We start from the raw sequence: 19,224 nt of genomic DNA on the forward strand, positions 1-19,224 counted from the left end.
CCGTCGTGATTATGTTCAGAACTTTCTGTACATTACTGCAATTATGTGCATAACTGTCTTAAGGTTTTAGATGACGTATGCGGAAATATCACGACATGATAAACCAGTTCTCAGTCTAATAATTCTTCCTTTTCCAGATCTCAACAGTTAATCATAGCTCTCCCTTTATCTGTAATATGGCATATTTAAGTTCAAGTATCAGATATTTGGTCTAGTTCACAACGGTTTTGGGGACATGATTGTGAGATCCTTCTTTTAAATGCAAGTTCACATTCTACTAGTAATACTTTTACAAATGTACTGAAATTATAAACATTAATATCATCTGCGATAAGCCAGGCTTCTTAATAATTTCCAGTCAGTCTGCTATTTCTATGATGTTGCTATATCTTCAGTGAAAAAGAGTGCATTACCACGTATAGTAAGCAGATTAATTTATAAATAACATTTCCAGAATTTTCATATATATAACAAAAGATTTCGCCTTATGCTGCTTGCATGTGATTAACGCAAGCAAAAATAAATTCTCTGTGTATGACTTTATAAAAAATTTCACGTAGATTGTTAATCTAGCATGTTAAATAAAATATTTTCTTCCTTTACGTCTAAGATTGATATGTCGTGTGTTGTGCACTTTTATTATCCAATGGATTGTCACGCAATACTCCTATTAACATTTTTTTCATTTTTCATTTCAACTTTAAACCTTTCCATATATACAATCAATAATCCTAAGAAGCTAAAATTACATGAAATAATAACCGCAATAAAATAAAACACACATTTGTTTCTACGTCAGACTAACTTGTTTTAATAATGTATTTATAACACGAATACTTGTTTAAAACCTATGTAGTATCTACGGCTATGATTATAGCCTTCCTTGTGGGGGGGGGAATGTGCACGTACTTTAGGCGTGGTTGCTGTAAGTAAAATCTGGTTTACTTTTGTAATGAAATTTGTTTAATTAAAAAAAGAAATTAAAAAGGATATATAAAATGCTATAGATAGTATCTCGTGATTTCAGCGATAGCACCACGAAGTGGAAGTTTCGGTTTTACTTTTCTACATCATAACACTTATGTACATGTATGTTATAGATATATATATATATATATAATAATGTACATATATATAATATATAATAATGTTGTAAAAAGAGTGACTGCATTTTAATGGAAACAAGATTTAGAAGTAATGATGGTGTAGAAACATAAATTGCTTAGATTATAGAATGTTGAATCCGTAATGAACAGCAAACTAGATAGCCGTAAAATAATTAAAAATAATGTAAAATAATATATTAAATATCCATCTTTATTTCAATTAACATTTGAGGCAACAATTCACTTGAGTTCTAATCATGCCTATTAAAATTATTTTTGATACTGTTGTGATAGGAAGAGATCAGCGAGGCAGCGTTTTAGCGAGAATAGAGGTAGAAACAAAGTACGTAGTTATCCAGTTATGGCAGCTTATTAAGAGAAAGTGTAGGTTTAAGTTCCGAATTATCTACATCGTATATGGATTGATCTAGAAATGAAGCAGTCTGAAAATATATTACTACTTTTAGAATAAAGAAGGGAAGTACTTAAATTAAAAATGAGGAATTAAGGGTTATTGCTAATTTAAATTAGAATTTTGGTTTTCATATTTTGTATCTTATACATATATATACTTATAGATATATGTATAGATATACATATAGATATATATAAGATACAAAATATGAAAACCAAAATAGTTTATGTCGTAGAGCAATAAGAGTCGTAGAGTTTTGTTTGTGAAATATATATAGAGAGAGAGAGAGCGAGAGAGTATATAATGTCGTAGAGTTTCGCTTGTGAAATATATATATATATATATATATATATAAGATAATATATATATATGTATATTTCGCAAAAAGATATATATATATATATGTGTGTGTGTGTGTGTGTATTTCGCAAAGATTGATTAAGTGTTAACGAAACTACTGAGTTTCAACTGATACTGACTGGTTGGCTTCTCCCACTGAAAACTGTCTATGATTCTTTTTTTGTTAACGGAGAAGCTCTACTTACTTTAAATTTAATACTCTGAGAATAAGGCATTAACTATGATTTAGATCCAAAAATCGGTATAAAATCTCTAGTAAGTAACTGGATTTACATCTGGCACTATTGTTTCTAGCAAATTTGAGACACCTTTTCAGATTTTGAGTGTGATCAGTAGCTTATTGTTCCATCTTCTGCAGCACTCGCCGACTGTTTTTAATTTAAACTGGCAATGAATTTAAGTATTTCTTACTTAAGTATAAAATTTAAACTTCAACTAAACGATTTTTCTGTATAAACACTTTATTTCAGTTACCCAATCGACTTACGGACTCCCTCCCCTTTTATTTGGGAAAAACATTTTTGGACAAAGCACAACAATGGCTAATGAAGTTCCCTTACAAAGAATATCAATAGGAATCCGTCCATTCATATTTTTTGTCTCTTCCTGGAAGAGTTCAATCCCAGTGCTCAAATGGTCACGGAAGTTGTTTATAACGCAGTTTTGCTTGAAATTATAACGCAATTTTGCTTGAATTTATTGCCTTAAAATTATATCCATGAAACGCATATACTTGCTGAAGTACTCCTGATAATCCTGGAAACTCTGGGAAAGTACTTTGATGGCTCTCATATACCATCGTTTTCGATAGCTTGAATCGTCTGGAAACTTTAACTGAATAGAAGCATACTTATGAAAGAAAAATTTCGAATTCAGTGAATGAAACATCCAGCATGTTAAATGGTCGTGGAATGACAATGATGTTTTCTGATCAAAGAAAATACCCCACGTTTTCTGCTCATCAAAATATCAAAATATACTTTAACTCCATTTGCTCTACGACATAAATTAAATTGTCCAAGGAACATTTTTCACTTATTTCTTCTGTAGAGTATACCCTAGTGCTATCTGATACTCTAATTCTCTACTGAACGTTTCATGCACGTGATATGACTTTACTGCGAATTTACATAAAAGAGGAACATTTTATTCAGCATTATTAGCACATGGGCTCCGTTTGGGATTTGAACTGAGGATCTTCCAATTCCTGGTCAATGCTTTTTGACTGGTCAAGCTTGCGGTTACTAACCGATATATCAGAAGCTGGTAACCAACTTCTATTAATTTTATTTAAAATAAAGATTTGAAACTCAGCGTCACCTATTTGAAATTCAAACCTACTAGAACTTAATCAGATGACGCAAGTGTTTTATTTCCACAATTTAACTAACCGTGTTCTTCACATATATCTCGCTATAAAAACTTAGTTGTAGCTATGGAAAAAAGATGTTAATTAAAGACAAGGTGTCTCAGAAAGTTTGCATAACTAAATATCCTTGAACGACTGGCTTATATATTCACGATTATTTAAATTCAAGAAATAAATAAAATAAGATCGAAGCCTATCAATGGCTGAGTAGTAAATACGCTGAACACTAGTAGTTCTACTTGAGTTCAAACTTCTCAGAATACACTTGGGAGTTCTCATGGCTTTCCCATGTAGCTTTTTCCGTGGATACTAACCAGTTTCTCTTAAAAAGTTTCCTTACGAAGGCATTCCTTTCCATAGACTTTGCTTTTGCTGTAACCTAAATAATCCATCCAATTAATCCAAATAAAATGGCTATCAGATTAGGCTAGTTTTAGACGCATGATACCTTTTGTAAAATTGCAAGAAATTTCAATTAGTATGTACAAATCGTACGAGAAAAGTGTCAATGTGAAAACGTCTCCCCAGAACCAAATTGGTTAAATAAAATACATCTTTCCTTATATCGTAAGAATTACCGAAGATATCGTTCAAATAGGTCAGCATTTTAGGGAATCATATATAAATATTGCCACAGATAAGTAATTTTATACAAATTTATGAAAGGTATTTTTTAAGTCAGAAATACGCTGACTACCAAAACGTAGTTGGACACCTATGCACATGACGATATCTGCGGTCCTAAGGTACGTCACGGACTCCCCCGGTATATATCGTGTAGGAAAAAGCATCGGCTTTAGTCGCATGCAAGATGCCTCGCAGTTCGGAGCTTTCTGATTTCGAGAAAGGTATAATTATCGGGTATCACAAATGTGGCCGATCCTTAAGGGACAGATCTAGCGATCTGAAGTACCCAAAATCGACAGTGGCCTATGTGATTAAGAAGTGGAAGGTGAGTGGTAATTGTTGGAATGTGCCCCGAGTCGGCAGACCAACGAAACTGGGAGATAGAGACCGATGAGTACTGTCAAGAGAAATTCGGAAGAACGGCACCCAACTGATGGCCCTCATCCGCGAGGAGTTTCAACAGGCATCCGAGAGTATTGTTTCAATGAATAGCATCCATAAGGAAGCACATCTGTTCTGTTTGGTTTCATGGTCGTGCTGCTGCCCATAAGCCTTTGATCACAAAGTCCAACCGCGCTGCTCGGCTAATGATGTGGTGCAAAGCACATCGGAATTGGATCGTAGATCAGTGGAAACGGGTTCTTTGGAGTGACGAATCAAGGTTCACCCTTTACCGTTCGGATGGCAGGGTCTGGGTCTGGCTTCTACCTGGAGAACGTCTCCTGCTAGAATGCATTGTGCCAACAGTCAAGTTCGGCGGAGGTGGAATTATGGTCTGGGGCTGTTTCTCCTAGTATGGACTGGGACCCTTGGGCCCCATTCATGGTAAGCTCAACTCCGATGCCTACTGCACTATTTTGGATGACAATGTGCTTCCTACGTTGTGGCAGTTTTACAGGTTGGACCCCTGTTACTTTCAGAACGACAATGCCAGTTGTCATGTTTCGACGTTAACCAAAGCTTGGTATGGTGCCAATGGAGTTCATCGAATGGACTGGCCTGCCCAGAGTCCAGACCTGAACTCTATCGAGAACGTCTGGGACGAGTTGCATCGCCGAATTCAGGGGTGCACTACCCGTGCAAAATCGGTGAAGGAACTCTATGTCTTCTCTAAGACAAGTGGAAGAAAATACCACTAGCTATGATACAAAGACTTGTGAAAAGTATGCCCCGGAGGGTCCACGCTGTAATTACCTCTCGTGGAGGTTCTACCAACTATTGATTTTGAATAAAGTTCGTTTTTCCTTTCTATCATAGGTGTCCAAATACTTATTGGTAGTCAGTGTATATAACGATCTAAGTAAAAATTTCAAATTCATATTTGTAGACTCCTGTTAGTAAAAACATTTGGAATATTTTGTACACTCAATAACTTAAATCTCTTTTTAATGGCATCCTAAATCGATTTTTTATTGTATTTTTTATTGTCCTAAATCGATTTTTTTACTGGCATAACTGTTTAATTGACTGAATTGATTCATTTTTATGCTGAAAACTGAGAGTCTACAAAAAGCTGTTCAAGAGATATTTATTTGTATTATCTTTCTATAGTACACTGTGTTAAATGCTTACTGGTGAACTCTTAATTTAAAGTATTTTCTTTTTATTCTTCGGATTTTATTTCATCAAAATATGATAATTCTTTAATGCTGCATCTATAGTTTGTATTAATAAATTACAATAAAATACTTTTGTTTCTGTTGTTCAAGACTATTAGTAATATTAAAATCCCAATACGATATAAACTAGCAAATCTTTTAAACATTCCATTCAGAAAATACGAATTTCTGTTAACAGTGCATGATGCAAATCACTGCAATTATACGGTAATTTAAATTTAATTTCAGAGTTAAGAATTATTCTTTTTTCTTGTGTTCTGCATTTGCATAGTTTATAAATATCAACCCATAATATACTGATACAAAACATATCTTAATTCGCGATGGGGAGATATTTCTCTATTCACTGCTTAAATATATTCTGGGCACATAAAATTTATTGAAATAATATTCTTTTATTCAGCTATACATCTTCTAATTTCATCTTATATTTGTACAAGCACCAAATTTTTAATAATGTAGTTCTCCACCCGAATACGTGCACCTGGAAGTCCAAATTTTTTAATTTTTGAAAACTTGATTTCTTTGCAAAACTTTAATTTTTTTTAGCAGACTAATCGATCTGAATGCGAGCAACACTGTACGGAATAAAACATTTTTACCTCCATCGCGCGAGACTGTGTATCGGAAATTCTAAAGATATGCTGTTCTGAAATATTTTGTGATTTTGTTGTTAAACTGAAGTTAATGTGTCGTAAGGGCAAAGAATATGATATTTAATAAATAAAGTCAACACACAAAACGGTAATGAGTTAGTGGGAATGCGTGCAACATCAAACTGGTGGACTGCGAACTCATCGAAGGATTAAAAAGCCTTAATAAGTTAGTTTAGGCGATCTTTAAAATCTGAAGCCTTTCAATATTTTTCTTTTTTTGATTTTTTTAACTACTGTGTCTAGAATATGTAATAAAAGAGTACCTATAAGAATTAAATTTTGCAGCAAGTGATTATAAGCAATAACAATCAGTATGAGCCTCCATTAATTGAAAAATATGTATTCTGAAAAATTAAGATGAAGGGGAAGCAAATTTTAAAGATATTAACAATAATAATTCAAAATCATTACATTTCTTATCTTTCTCGCGGGATTTTTGTAGATTCTGCCGTGTGAAATTAACTTAAAACTGGTGTTACAACCTAATGACTAATCGCAAACTTATTTAACTGGTCTGAAGAGGATGTCTATCGAAAATAAACCACCAAAAAAAATCTCGGATGAAAACGGCACATAGAAAGCAACAAAAGAGGAAAATATCGTCGTACAAAACATAGTAGGAGAGAATAAAAACAAGAACAAAACGTTACACTTCTAAAACATCGTGGTATAAAATAAAGCAGTTACAAATCTTCGCAGTTTTAAAACATCGTCGAAATAAATAGCTTGGTAAAAAATCAAGCACCTGCAAATCATCGCATGTTGGTAACATCGCACACGTATGACGCATACTTAAAACGTTTTAAATGTGTGTTCGTATAATGACTGGGAACGCAAGAAGGAATGGTGGAATACTTTTTCCTCTATATTTCGTATTTTTGGATAGACTAATAAATTTTTGAGGGGAAAACAAGAAGGAAATTTAAGCGTTCAAAAAATGAAAATATGTAGGTAATTAAAGCTACGTGAAACAGTTACTAGAATTTTAAAATTAACATAGTTAACTATTAAAGTTATTTAATTAATTTCTTCTATACAGCAGTTCCTTTTTCTGAAGAATATAATATAAAAAGGATTAGAAAAAAGGAATTATATATATATGCATGAAGGTACCTACTAAAATTGCTTAAAATTATCGTATTGTCTGCGATGATTTGTAGATGCTTTATTTTTAGCACGATATTTTATACAACGATGTTTTGAAACTACAAAGTTTTTGAACTATATTTTCTACTACGATATTTTATACCATAATTTTTTTAGAACTGCGATATTTACTCTTTACTGTCTTTTCTCCCAGGATGCTTTGTACGACAATGTTTTTATCCTTCAACGTTGTTTTCTTCACAACATTGTTGTCCGCGGCACGAAGTTTTCGTCTGTAACTTTGATGAATTATCAGTCTTAGCAACATTTTAGCTCATAACACAAAAATAATTCTAACTCAAAATTAAACAGATATTTATTGGCCATTTATGGTGTTTTCACAAACTTAAAATGATAACACTGTAGAGACACTGGGATTTTTTTAGAGGCAGGCAAGATGAGAATTGAGTGATGGCCTTCGCCGGGAATCGAACCACGGACTTCTGGAATACCGGCCCAGCGTGCAGAATCACTACACCACGAAGGCACGCTAGGAAAGTGGGAGAAAACACCTTATAACGCAAGCTAAAACAATTGCTTTTCGTTATACAAAGCACAACGTGTGGTGACTTCTCTCGTTGATATGTTTCAATTGTTTTACAGTAACATATTAATCTGAAAACTATATGGCCTACGTTGGATCGCCTGTATCAGCTTACTAAGACAAAGTAACGAACAATTTACCAAGGCAGCTTAAATCAACTTACCAAGGCAAAGTAAGTAATAAGTGTTATCCTTTCATAAATACAGTAGGAAAGTACTATTCTCATTCAACAGGGCGGTTACCTGCGGTTAGCTGCTGTTGATTATCCAGGTAAAGATTAACCTTCTATGGCATTTGTAATGAAATTTGCATAAACTTACTGAGCGAATATTATGATAGGACCTCAAAAGAGCAGAACAGAGTTTAAGTCAGAACTAAATATTAGCAAATCTAGGAATAAAGGTCTAAGAATCTAGGAATAAATCATTTAGCATCTTATGCCACTCGAACGAATGAAATTAATAGTCTGTATCAAGCAACTCTTAAGAGTTATGCAAAGCTTTCATAATGTACCTGTGTAAAATACTGTAAAGCACCTATTATGTAAGAGGAAGAAACTTAAATGTTTTATAAAAATTTTTCCGAAACATTTTCTTTGGAAGTTTATTTTTTTTCCTCTCATTTTTATCGCAAACTAAAATGATTTAATAATAATGCACTTTTTAACAGTTTAGCGGCTTTACTTCGAAAATTCAGAATTCCATTCACGGATCTGTCTGTACTGTCATCAGCTGGAGAACCGTTGCATCAGCAAAGGTAATTTCTGGATTAATTTTGAAATAAAACATTGGCGTGTAATTTTATTAAAGTATTAATTTATGCTAATTTTGCATTATATATGTTCACGATATTTATCAATATTTGCTGATTTTTCTATTTGAGTCCAAATTGTATTTCTGTTAATAATTTCTGTTAGAGGCCAAATAATCAAATTTCTACGTAAGCTTCAGAAGAAGCTTACGTAGAAATTGGATCACTCAGAAGAAATCTAAAAATATGGCATTGATAAGACAATTGAAGTAAGGAAATACTTTGACCATCAAAGTATTTCCTGAAGCAATTGATTGAAAATTATGGATTCACTGAAAAAAATTGGAAACGAAAAAGAAAAAGTAGAAGTTTAAGTGAGGACCGATTACAGCCTAAGCCAAGAGGCCTGGACTTAGGGCCGCAGAATTTACGGGACTATAAAACATCTTACGATTCCTCATAATCTTAATTCCTACAAAAGATAAAAGCAAACCATGAGGGTTTCTGAAAGATATTTTGTACAGATTTCCAGACTACCTTGATGTTTTATTCGGGATTGTGTTTATGTGAAAAACTGACGCTTCTCGAGATCCAATTTTGCATTACTGTGCGCACAGCTTTTCTTCCCCAAAAAATATTAGCGCGTTTGATTCTTCAAACACTGTATTTTTAACGCATTTTCAGCCACTAGCGCTTTATTTAATTTATTAACTTCTATTTTGAGCATGATATATGCTCAGATATCTTCAGAAAGAAAGACAATAACTTCTACTAGAACACGAAAATTGCCAACGACGTAAAGAGGAGAAGAGGAATAATGACTTTAACTGTTTACATTACTATACATAAGTCACGTGGTCTCTGAGATCATCGGAATGCGTCTCACTGGATAATACAAAAGCGTCTTCCATTAACTGCGCTATCTCGGCATTAATTTCATTCTCCAGAGATATTTAAAGATTCTGTTCTTTGGTTTTGCCATTTTATTAACTTCATATTTCAAAAAGAAAATGTTGCACTTGGAAAAGAAATAAACATTTGACAAGTAAAATATATATCACATGTATATTTTCTTATGTATATTAGGGCTTTCAGTTCAGTTGTTTTGAGTTCTGAATAAAAGAGTCTTTTACGTATATCCTTCTGTGTTATCTCAGACGTAGGGCTAAATCGCTTAAACGTCTATTCAAGGATTCGCCATACCTTACACTTAATTTCAGGCACAACCCCTACAGTGTCTTATCAAATGCATCTCTTCCCTTAGACAGATAGCCTCGTGTGATTTGGCGTAATCTAAGTAATCCAATCCAGTCTTGCCTTGAAATTGCCTGAGATGTTTGAGAGAATGATTTATCTACTTGAAACTAACTATTGCTTGCATTTGTTTTTATCAACTGTGTGTTGTTTTCGATTACACAAAAAACATATTCTGTTCTGCTGCTTGAGCTAAAACCGCACCTCAGTGATCCCAGAAAGTGAAAAAAAAATGTAGGGCAATAACAACTAGTAAAATGTTACCTAGTAATTTGACATAAAAAACGGATGATTATGACAGAATACATGTATGGATTTAACATGCATGCATGTATACAACATTTATTTGCCGTTATATTAATGACCTATATGTACACTGGCCAAAAAAAGGGGGGGACAGTTCTGTGTCTCCTGTTACTGGGCCTATTGACGAAATTCAAATTGCGTTTTTCATGTCTGGAAAGCGCGACTTAGGATATATATTAGATTTATATATAGCATTTTTCTAACATAGATATTTTGACACAAAATAAGACCTTTTTCTGAAAAAAACACTATTTTTTTCCATATTTCGATTCTACGATTCAAATTATCCCTAAATAAATTTGGTGCGAAATTTACGGAGAAATTCTCAAATTTATCTTGGACTCTTTTTTTCAGTTTGCGCCAAAAATAATTCACTTGGCGAACTTCTTAATGTATGGCAACCCAATTTCCTTTCCTTTCCATTGTGAAGGACCAAGAAAAAAGCCACATCTTTCCTACTTTTTTATACAGTGCATGAGCGGGAAAAAGTCACATCGCTCACCTTTTATATAATTTTAACAAAGTGTATAAGCCACATTTGATGTTATTATCGCTTTCAATAAATATGTCAAATTTCAAAACGCACCAATATATAAATTTATGTATGAATTTATATAGTTTGAATAAAAAAATTTTCATTTTTTTGCAGGTATGCTTAGAAATGCATCTACTTTAAGATGATGGTAAAACTTTTATAGATTATAATTCAGATTTTTTTCCGAAAATTTATTTAAAATTACAAATTTTAAAAATAAATCATAAAAAAATGAGTGAATTTTATTTGGAATGAACCTAAATTTCGAAATGTGAAAGAAAAAATCAAATAGGTTTAATAAAAAAAGAGATATTAATAAATATATACCACAATTAACATTGAGGAGCTAAAATTTTGAGAGTTAATTTTTTTAATACTATTCGTGCGATTTTTACAAAACTTGGCAGTTTGGCGTAATTTGAGTGGTAGAATTGAAATATGGAAAACAATTGGTTATGTTATTTCATAAAAGTCCGATTCTGTGTCAAAATGCCTATATTAGAACAGTGCTGTATATAAATCTAATACATATCCTTAGTTTTCAAGACATGAAGGACGCAATTTGAATTTCATCAATCGGCCCAGTAGAACGGGAGATATAGAACTGTTTTTCTTTCTCGCAGTGTAACATACAGGATTTTATATCGCTTAATTTTAGACCCAGAAATATCGTTACAGAAACAGGACAGTAACAAATTTAGCATCCTTCTGGATTAAGATCCCTTTATTCTTGACAAACTGAAGCCTTCTAGAATATTCATATAATAACTTATAGATTGGAATTAATAAAAGCAATTAACCGCAGTTGCAGATTGATGGGAATCGCTACATATTTAATACATCAAATCATAAATTCTAATTCAAGTAATGTTGATCAATCATATCCATGACATAAATAATAACTAACATTCGTTCAAACAGATAATAACTCATTTATTCAAATATTTTAATCTATTATGTTTCTTATTTTTACGCGTGTTTGTCAATTAACATCTTCTTTTGTCTAGTGGTAAATGAAGAATCGTGAATTCTATGAAAAAATTCGCCATTTAAAAATTGTATCATGGTACATTTTTCAAATAATGGTACATTTTTCAAATCTATGAATTGTGTTCAGTTTTTGCTCATTGTAGATTATGTTTTTAATAAATGTTTTTCAAATAATTTAAAAACATGTCATGTCAAATTCCCTAATTTAAATGTTTTTCAAGTGCGCAGATATTTGAGAACACGATTTCTAAGTGGTTGACAAAGAACGAAGCAGAAAAGGATCCAGTAGCCATAACTAGAAGTTGCCTCAATTCACACAAGAAAAAAGTAAAACGGGTTCAATATTAGTAATATATTTAATCATTCGTGTTTAAGAAAGCATATGCTTCTTTATATTTAAATTCATTTTTATGTCATAATAATACTTTATTATTTGTTATGTAATAACATAACATTCTGTGTTAGAAATTCTGCCGCAGAACAAACTTCACTGCTACGAATTAAAAATCCTGGTTTAAAATCAAATCTACATGTAAACTTAAATATTCTTGCATTAAATTTCGAAATTTCGAGATTTTGGAGCAAAATCTTTCCATTTGAATTATTTAAAAATTCTGCCAGCGTTCTTTATTTCTGTCAGGAGTGAATAAGTAAACGTGTGATTCTATTATATGCTTTTAACAAACAGTGTTTAAAAACATTCTTCATTAAATGTTTAAACATTTCTTTGCTCCTGATGAAAAAGGGACCTGTTTGCCCTCGGAATCGATTGAGTTGCTTCTCTAAATCTACGCCAAATAAAAGGTTGTTTCTTTACTAATTTTAAATTTCACTTTGGCGCGTTTCTCTTCTAATTTAAACAGTGTTTAATTTTTGGGGGTAGGTTAGTTAGTTAATTAAGCTGTTTTGGCATAAAATCATTAACAATTCTTGTGCCAATGAGTAATCATTTTTAGTGTTCTGTTTCGACTGAATGAAAACTGCAATATAATCAGTTATCAGTTTATGGATAAAATAACTATAAACTGAATACAGAAATTACATGTGCAATAGACGGCGCAACCTCATTTGAGATCCTTTCGTATTGCAAAAGTAGTTTGTGTAATATGTTAAAAAAATTCTTTGGGATTACGGAAACCAACCTATAATTTGTTACTTTGGAATAGGCACTTCAAAGCCATTTAAGGACTTCAAAATCGTACCTCTTTATCATGGTAACAACGGCTGCGGAAAAAAGGTCGAGTTCTCTAATTTGCTAAAATCCCCAAACTTCCTCCTTGTGGTGATGAGATTACACATTACCAGCGTAAATGAAGGGATGTTGATACGACCTTGAAATACTTATTTTAAAGTAATAGACTATATTTTCGTAAAATAATATTTAAATACGTAAATAAGGGGTATCTTGCGTCATCATAATTGTTGAAAAATTCATTATATATACATGAACCAACATAACGGTAAATTAGATTTCTAAATTATATACCGCTTGTTTTGCACAACATTTTTAATTTAAAAAATCAATGTTTAAACTAATTCATTTACGTATGAAAAATTATTTCAAATTTTTTCTAAGAATATTTTTATGAAAAGAAATAATAATTTCATTTCGGTTTAATAGTAGTGAGTTACTTCAGATAATAATGAGATTTATAATTATTTATATTTTAAACTCCTGTTGAAGCAATAGTCAGTTTTGTAGCTTTTGCCTTTCTATCTAGATCCATTTGCAAGGGAAAGCTTTAATTAGAAACTCAGATACTACATACAGTTCATCCAAAATATTGGGTTATATAAAAAGTATCCGCGCTTTTCTGGTACTTTTTTAACAAATTTTTTTATTATTGTAAATCAATTTTAATCAAGCATATATTGACGATTATTATCTATGATCTTTTGCCATTTTCCGAGTAGCTTCATAATTCCATCGGTATAGAACTTCTGTGGTTTATCGGAGAAAAACTTGGCCGAGTGATTTTCAGTAGCTCTTCGGTCGGCCATTTTTTTTCCATCAAGGCTGTTTTGCAGAGACGGAAATAAAGGGTGGTCAGACGATGCAAGATTCGGGCTATATGGTGGATGCATCAAAACTTCCCAACCAAGTTCCATCAATTTGTTCCAAGTCATCAAAGATGTGTGTGGCCGCCCATTGTCATGATGGAATACAACTCTCTTTCTTTTGGCCAATTCCGGTCTTTCTATATATATATATATATTGCTTCGTTCAAACGGTCGACTTGTGCACAGTACAGGGCCGAATTGATGGTTTTGCCAGGTTGCACTTGGTTGCAATTTATGTGGCACCCAAACATCGAGCTTCTTTTTGTAACCTGCTCTTTTCAAATGATTCCAAACTGTTATGTGGTTGATGTTTAGTGCCTCTGCTATTTCCTGACTGCTTATGTGCTGTCTTGCTCCACCAGTTGCAAAATTTCAGAGACTTTTTCAGTGACCAGAGCGAGGTGCACCTTTGATATCGAAATTTCCGGAACGGAATCCAGCAAACCGCTCTTGGGCCCTTCGTTCACTCACAGAATTCTCGCCATACACTTCACAAATTTTTCGGCATATTTTTGCAGCCTTTTTACGCTTTTTATAGTAAAACAGCATAACATAATGAATTTGTTCAGATATTTCACTCATTTTCAAATCAATATAATTCTCTGGTCTGGAAAATAGTTATCTAATACGTTGCTTGATTGACACAAGCAACGTATTAGATAACTATTTTCACAAACAGTGGAAGCTGAATGTCACCTTGTAAGCACATGTTCGCTTGACACAATCGGGTAAGTATTGCCGGATATATAGGCATCAACACCATCTAATGGCGAAACAAAACGCGGAGACATTTTATATGACCCAATATTTTAAAGGATACTGCTTAATTTTGGGAGATAAAAGCCTTTATCTTCAGAATAATTGCTTGAAGTTATTATTTGTGATTTACGCTATAAAGGAAAGGCTGGAGTTTAAAGTATTTGAGTTAATAATCAGAAACTCATTGAAAAATATTATACTAAACTAAAAATGTACTAAACTCATTGAAATATATTATGCTTTCTCCTTCAGAATTAAGAATTGTATGGTAACTGGTAAGAATCCCAATAAATTTGATATTGATTTAATTCCAATTTTTTATTTTTCAGACAAATCAGTTTCTACGGCTTCGAGAGCTACTCGAGAAGCATTCGAAATCTTCAAACATGGTTATAATGTAAGAAATGAATGTACATCTATTTAAGTTACGTTTCCCTAATAAGAATTTTTAAAAATACTAAATTTTTTGTTAAATGCATTAACTCAGTTTTCAAATAAAAGAATTAAACAGTCACCACTTTTCTTAGAAGAAAGGTACAAAATATCCAAGAAGGCCAAAAATTTCACATTCACTAGTTTCATTAGCACAAATAAGTTCTTGTTTCGGGGAACCACTAGCGGTGAAGTAGTAAAACGCTGGTAGTTCGCTTTGGGTTCAGATCTCGGCAAAGAAGCTGGCTTCACCTAGGAAATTTCGTTAGTTTTTTTTTTTTTTTTTTCCCCGGAAACGAAAAGGTTTAAACAAAATACCGTAGAAGGCCGTTTTTTTATTCTGATTGAAAATTTTATATGGCTTCCTTAAAGGTTCAAAGATAAACAATATTAAACTTGAGAAAGAGCAATTTGAATCTCATTCAGAGCTTTAGAATTATGAAAATTAGAGTAATAATTCCTTTGAAATTTACAACATTGGTAATTTTATCATTAATTGTGTATTTCAGTAGAACCGGATGCATTAAAAAATAATTATAACGAAGTTAAAATATAATTATTGGCTATTTTATTCCTTATCCCAAAAACAAATACATTTGACCAAAAATCAACCTGACCATAAAGCGTTTAATACTTTTCAATCATACTCTATCAATACATTTAAAATACCCATCCCTACCCATACATTTAAAATCAATCTCTACACTGCAAAAATATTTTGAAAAGTTATAGAGCAGTTATTTTATGTTCTAGAGGGGTTTTCCAGAGTGAAACATTCTAGAAGGAACTTTCAACGAGGAAGGAATCCTTCCTGAAGGGAAAATTTCATATTTTCAGGAAGACGCAATCAACCTTTTATTTAGCTATTAAGTATTTAGTTTTTAGTTCATGAATACAAAAAACTACGTTTATTAGTTTTAGTATTTATGAATATTTTTTATTTCTTTTGATCTTTGCTTTAAAAATGCATTAAAAACTAATCAAAATCTAAATAAATTTACATGTATTTTTCGAATTTTGGAAGAGAGGGAGGCATAATCTTCTAATAATGATAACTTGGGGCAAATTACGTTGGGAACCACTGTTCTAGAGATTTCCCCTGCATTGCACTTAAATACACTTTTACGTTCAATTAAATTGTTGAGTTTTTGACTATAAACTTTTAAAATGGTCCTTGTAAGTTGATGTAAAAATAAAAATCCTGTAGAGACTATTAGGTTATTTCGAAGCAGGAGAGATAAAAAAGGAGCAACGCCTTCGCCGGAACGCGAACCACGAGCCTCTCGAATGCGCGCCGAGCATGCTAACCACTGCCCTACGAAGGCATGCTAAGAAGGCGGGAGAAATACCTTATAAACCACAGCAGATAAAATCTCATACCCAATTCACCCATTCATAATTTCTGTACACGTGTCGTTCTACGTTCTGAGCAACGAAAGCATATAGAAATGTTGTCCTAATCTATTGAAATAATACATTATCATATATTGTAATCAATACAATAATACATGTATTGAAATAATACGTATATGCATAGCCGAACTTAATCATCAAAAAATTATAGCTCTATAAGCTGCTGAAACACGTGATTACATTTTAACTGAAAGTGTTTTTTCTATAAAAAAATTGAAGCTTAAAATTTTTATATCTTTTTCCCAAACCTCGCTTCATTTCAGAGAATATGTTCACTATTTCTTTATGCAAAATATTTTGCCATAGACCTGCCTGCTTTTTTTCTATCACATGTCACAATCATTATACTTTAACTATACCATTAAGTTACAGGTATACGTTTTGCATTGTTGAAAAGAAGCACTCCATTAACTTTCTTTTCCTATCCAACTTGAAAGCTCTAGACCAGGCGTCAGCAACCATTTTGGCCGGTCAACTGAAATTTGTGTATTAAGAAGATGTTTCGTCTCAGTGGTATTTTTATTTTGAAACAGTCTTTTTTGGTGAATAATAAGATACATTTTATTGAGAAAATAAAAGAAGTTATGAATTTGGAAACATTAAACTTTTCAGAATGTTAAAACTAGAAATTAACACATGATATATAACTATGAATATTAGTGGTGAAAGACAAGAATAAATGTACCGAAGTTTTCAAACTGGATTTTATGAAGTTTTACAAATACAGTAAAACATGAACTACTATCTTTTACAAACCAGTGAATCTGAATTATTCTAATACCTACTATCTGGTTTTTATATTCAGCTACTGGAAATACGAAATTCATAAGATAAGTATTATAAATATTTTACTATTTTTTTGCTTGCAGGACTTTGCCTTTGCCAAGAAAAGACCATTGCCCGGCATTCTTATACATGGCCTGGTTAGATATTTTAACTAATGGCATGCCACCATTTTTGTTAGTCAGAGGAAACCAAAATTCTGTCCTAACTTTCTATTCTTAAATAACAGTTTTAGTACATTCCATTGGCTCTGAACTTTTACAGATAGCAGTTATTGAAAATTGTTATTCTTCCAGTTGTATGTTACATCTCACTTGTATATGCTATAGATTATAGATATGTAGATTTTTTTACTTAGATTTTGAAAAATATGTTTTAAATACTGAATCAATAAATTGCTCTGACTTTTAAAGTATCATTCTGTTTTAAAAACGCTGCTTTACATTCAGTTCATTGATTACAAATTAGCTTGCTCCTACGAATGACTATATCTACAATTGCATATTTATTGTAAAATTTTGAAGGTGGAAAGTTTTACATTTCATGGTTTTAAAACTGATATATACAACTTATTAGCCAGAAGAGCTAATAGTCTAGAATGGCCTTTTGAGTCGAATCACTAAAAGCGTTGAATCACTTTTCAAATTGCTGCTACAAATGTTATCGCCCTGTATTATATTTAAAGAAATTAAAATAATGAAACTTACGTTGAATAACATTGTACTCCCCTAATATGAGCATCTATAAGCTCGAATTTTTAATTTCGAATTGGTTTTATTACCTATTTCATATTTTGTAAAACTTTAATTAATTTTTGTTTAAAACACTCAATGATTCCAAGGCGAGCAATGGTAGCACTGCAACACAACAAAACATTTTTAACGCCAGCGCGCGAGACTGTGTATCGAAAATTCTAAAGATATGCGCATTTTAAAATTATTTTGCGATATTGCTGTTAAACTGAATTCTATGGTTTAACTGTGAAGAAGATGATATTTAATAAATAAAAACACATAAAACGTTAAAAAAACGCCCTTTTAGACGTAATTTAAAATCTAAAACCTTTTAGATTTTTTTATACATATTTTTACTGTTTTTATTTTTGTTGTTGTCTGATTGAATATGACAAAGCCCAAGAAATCTATCTTGCTAAAGGGAAAAGGTGTATTCCTACAGGAATGTTTTTTAAAGGATAATGGCTTGTACTTACGTTACATGCAGGAAAACATATGAAACTCTATATGCAGCTTAGCGTTTCGTACAGATTCAAACTCGGTTCAAACTAATGTTTATCGTTCTTTTCATTCGGCCACCTGGTACATTCAGAGACAGATCAAACGCATGACGAACCTAACAGCTGCCTGGATTCCAAGCTATTGAGGATTCAAACCTTTATTATAAGCAAAGAAAGATAATTAGTCAGTTTTCTTATTAGATAAATGTCAATGGACAAAAACTTGTTTTTGTCAATGCATGAAAAACTGTCTTTGTAGTATGAGCATAAGTGAAAACATTTTTAGAGACCCGATAAATGTCGTCGAACGAGAATGGAAGATTTTATGCATCTTCGTACATTGATACATTGATGCGCAAGCTACTGTTTTGAAGTTCCCCCTAGTATTTTCCAGAAAATAAATAAAATTATTCTTAATTCGAAACTGAATTTAAAGATGCAACCTAAATATTCATACTCCCAGAATTGGAAAATATAGTCTCAGTGAGATTTCAAAATTATAAATAACAGTGGAGCACCGTTTATATATGTTTATATGTCTTTTACATTTATACGTCGTTTCATCTTTGTCCCGATTCCCTCTTATGTATTTTAATAGTAATAATTTGATTTGATTTTATATGTCGCATATTCCGCATGACTTATTGCACTACTTTTTAGCATTGATGGCATTTCGCAATCCCACTTTGTTCAAATGGCATTGAGCATTAACTGATAAAATGAAATTTTAAAGTTAAAGAGAAGTCAGATGAAATCAGACGAAATAATCAGAATTATAAAGGAATATTAATAAAAAGCACTGTTTTGTTGAAAACAGGCTTCCTGAAGACTCACATGATAGTCCTTACTGGTAAAACTTTGTCAT

General features: G+C 32.1%; 1 protein-coding gene across 2 annotated transcripts in view; it reads left to right on the forward strand.

The window, feature by feature from the left end:
* LOC118183472 (solute carrier family 12 member 2-like) overlaps positions 1-17,537 on the forward strand; it is a 77,759-nt gene extending 60,222 nt beyond the window's left edge. For both annotated transcript variants that reach the window (XM_035353026.2, XM_035353028.2), the window contains 4 exons: positions 8,512-8,598; positions 11,899-12,004; positions 14,827-14,894; positions 17,212-17,537. In XM_035353026.2, coding sequence (XP_035208917.1) covers positions 8,512-8,598; positions 11,899-12,004; positions 14,827-14,894; positions 17,212-17,347 — 397 coding nt within the window. In that variant the 3' untranslated portion in view covers positions 17,348-17,537. The remainder of the gene's footprint in view (positions 1-8,511; positions 8,599-11,898; positions 12,005-14,826; positions 14,895-17,211) is intronic.
* Positions 17,538-19,224: the final 1,687 nt, after the last annotated feature.

This window comes from Stegodyphus dumicola, chromosome 10, assembly GCF_044657685.1.
Source record: "Stegodyphus dumicola isolate Sdum_Otavi_A_Nest chromosome 10, ASM4465768v1".
NCBI lineage: Eukaryota > Metazoa > Arthropoda > Arachnida > Araneae > Eresidae > Stegodyphus > Stegodyphus dumicola.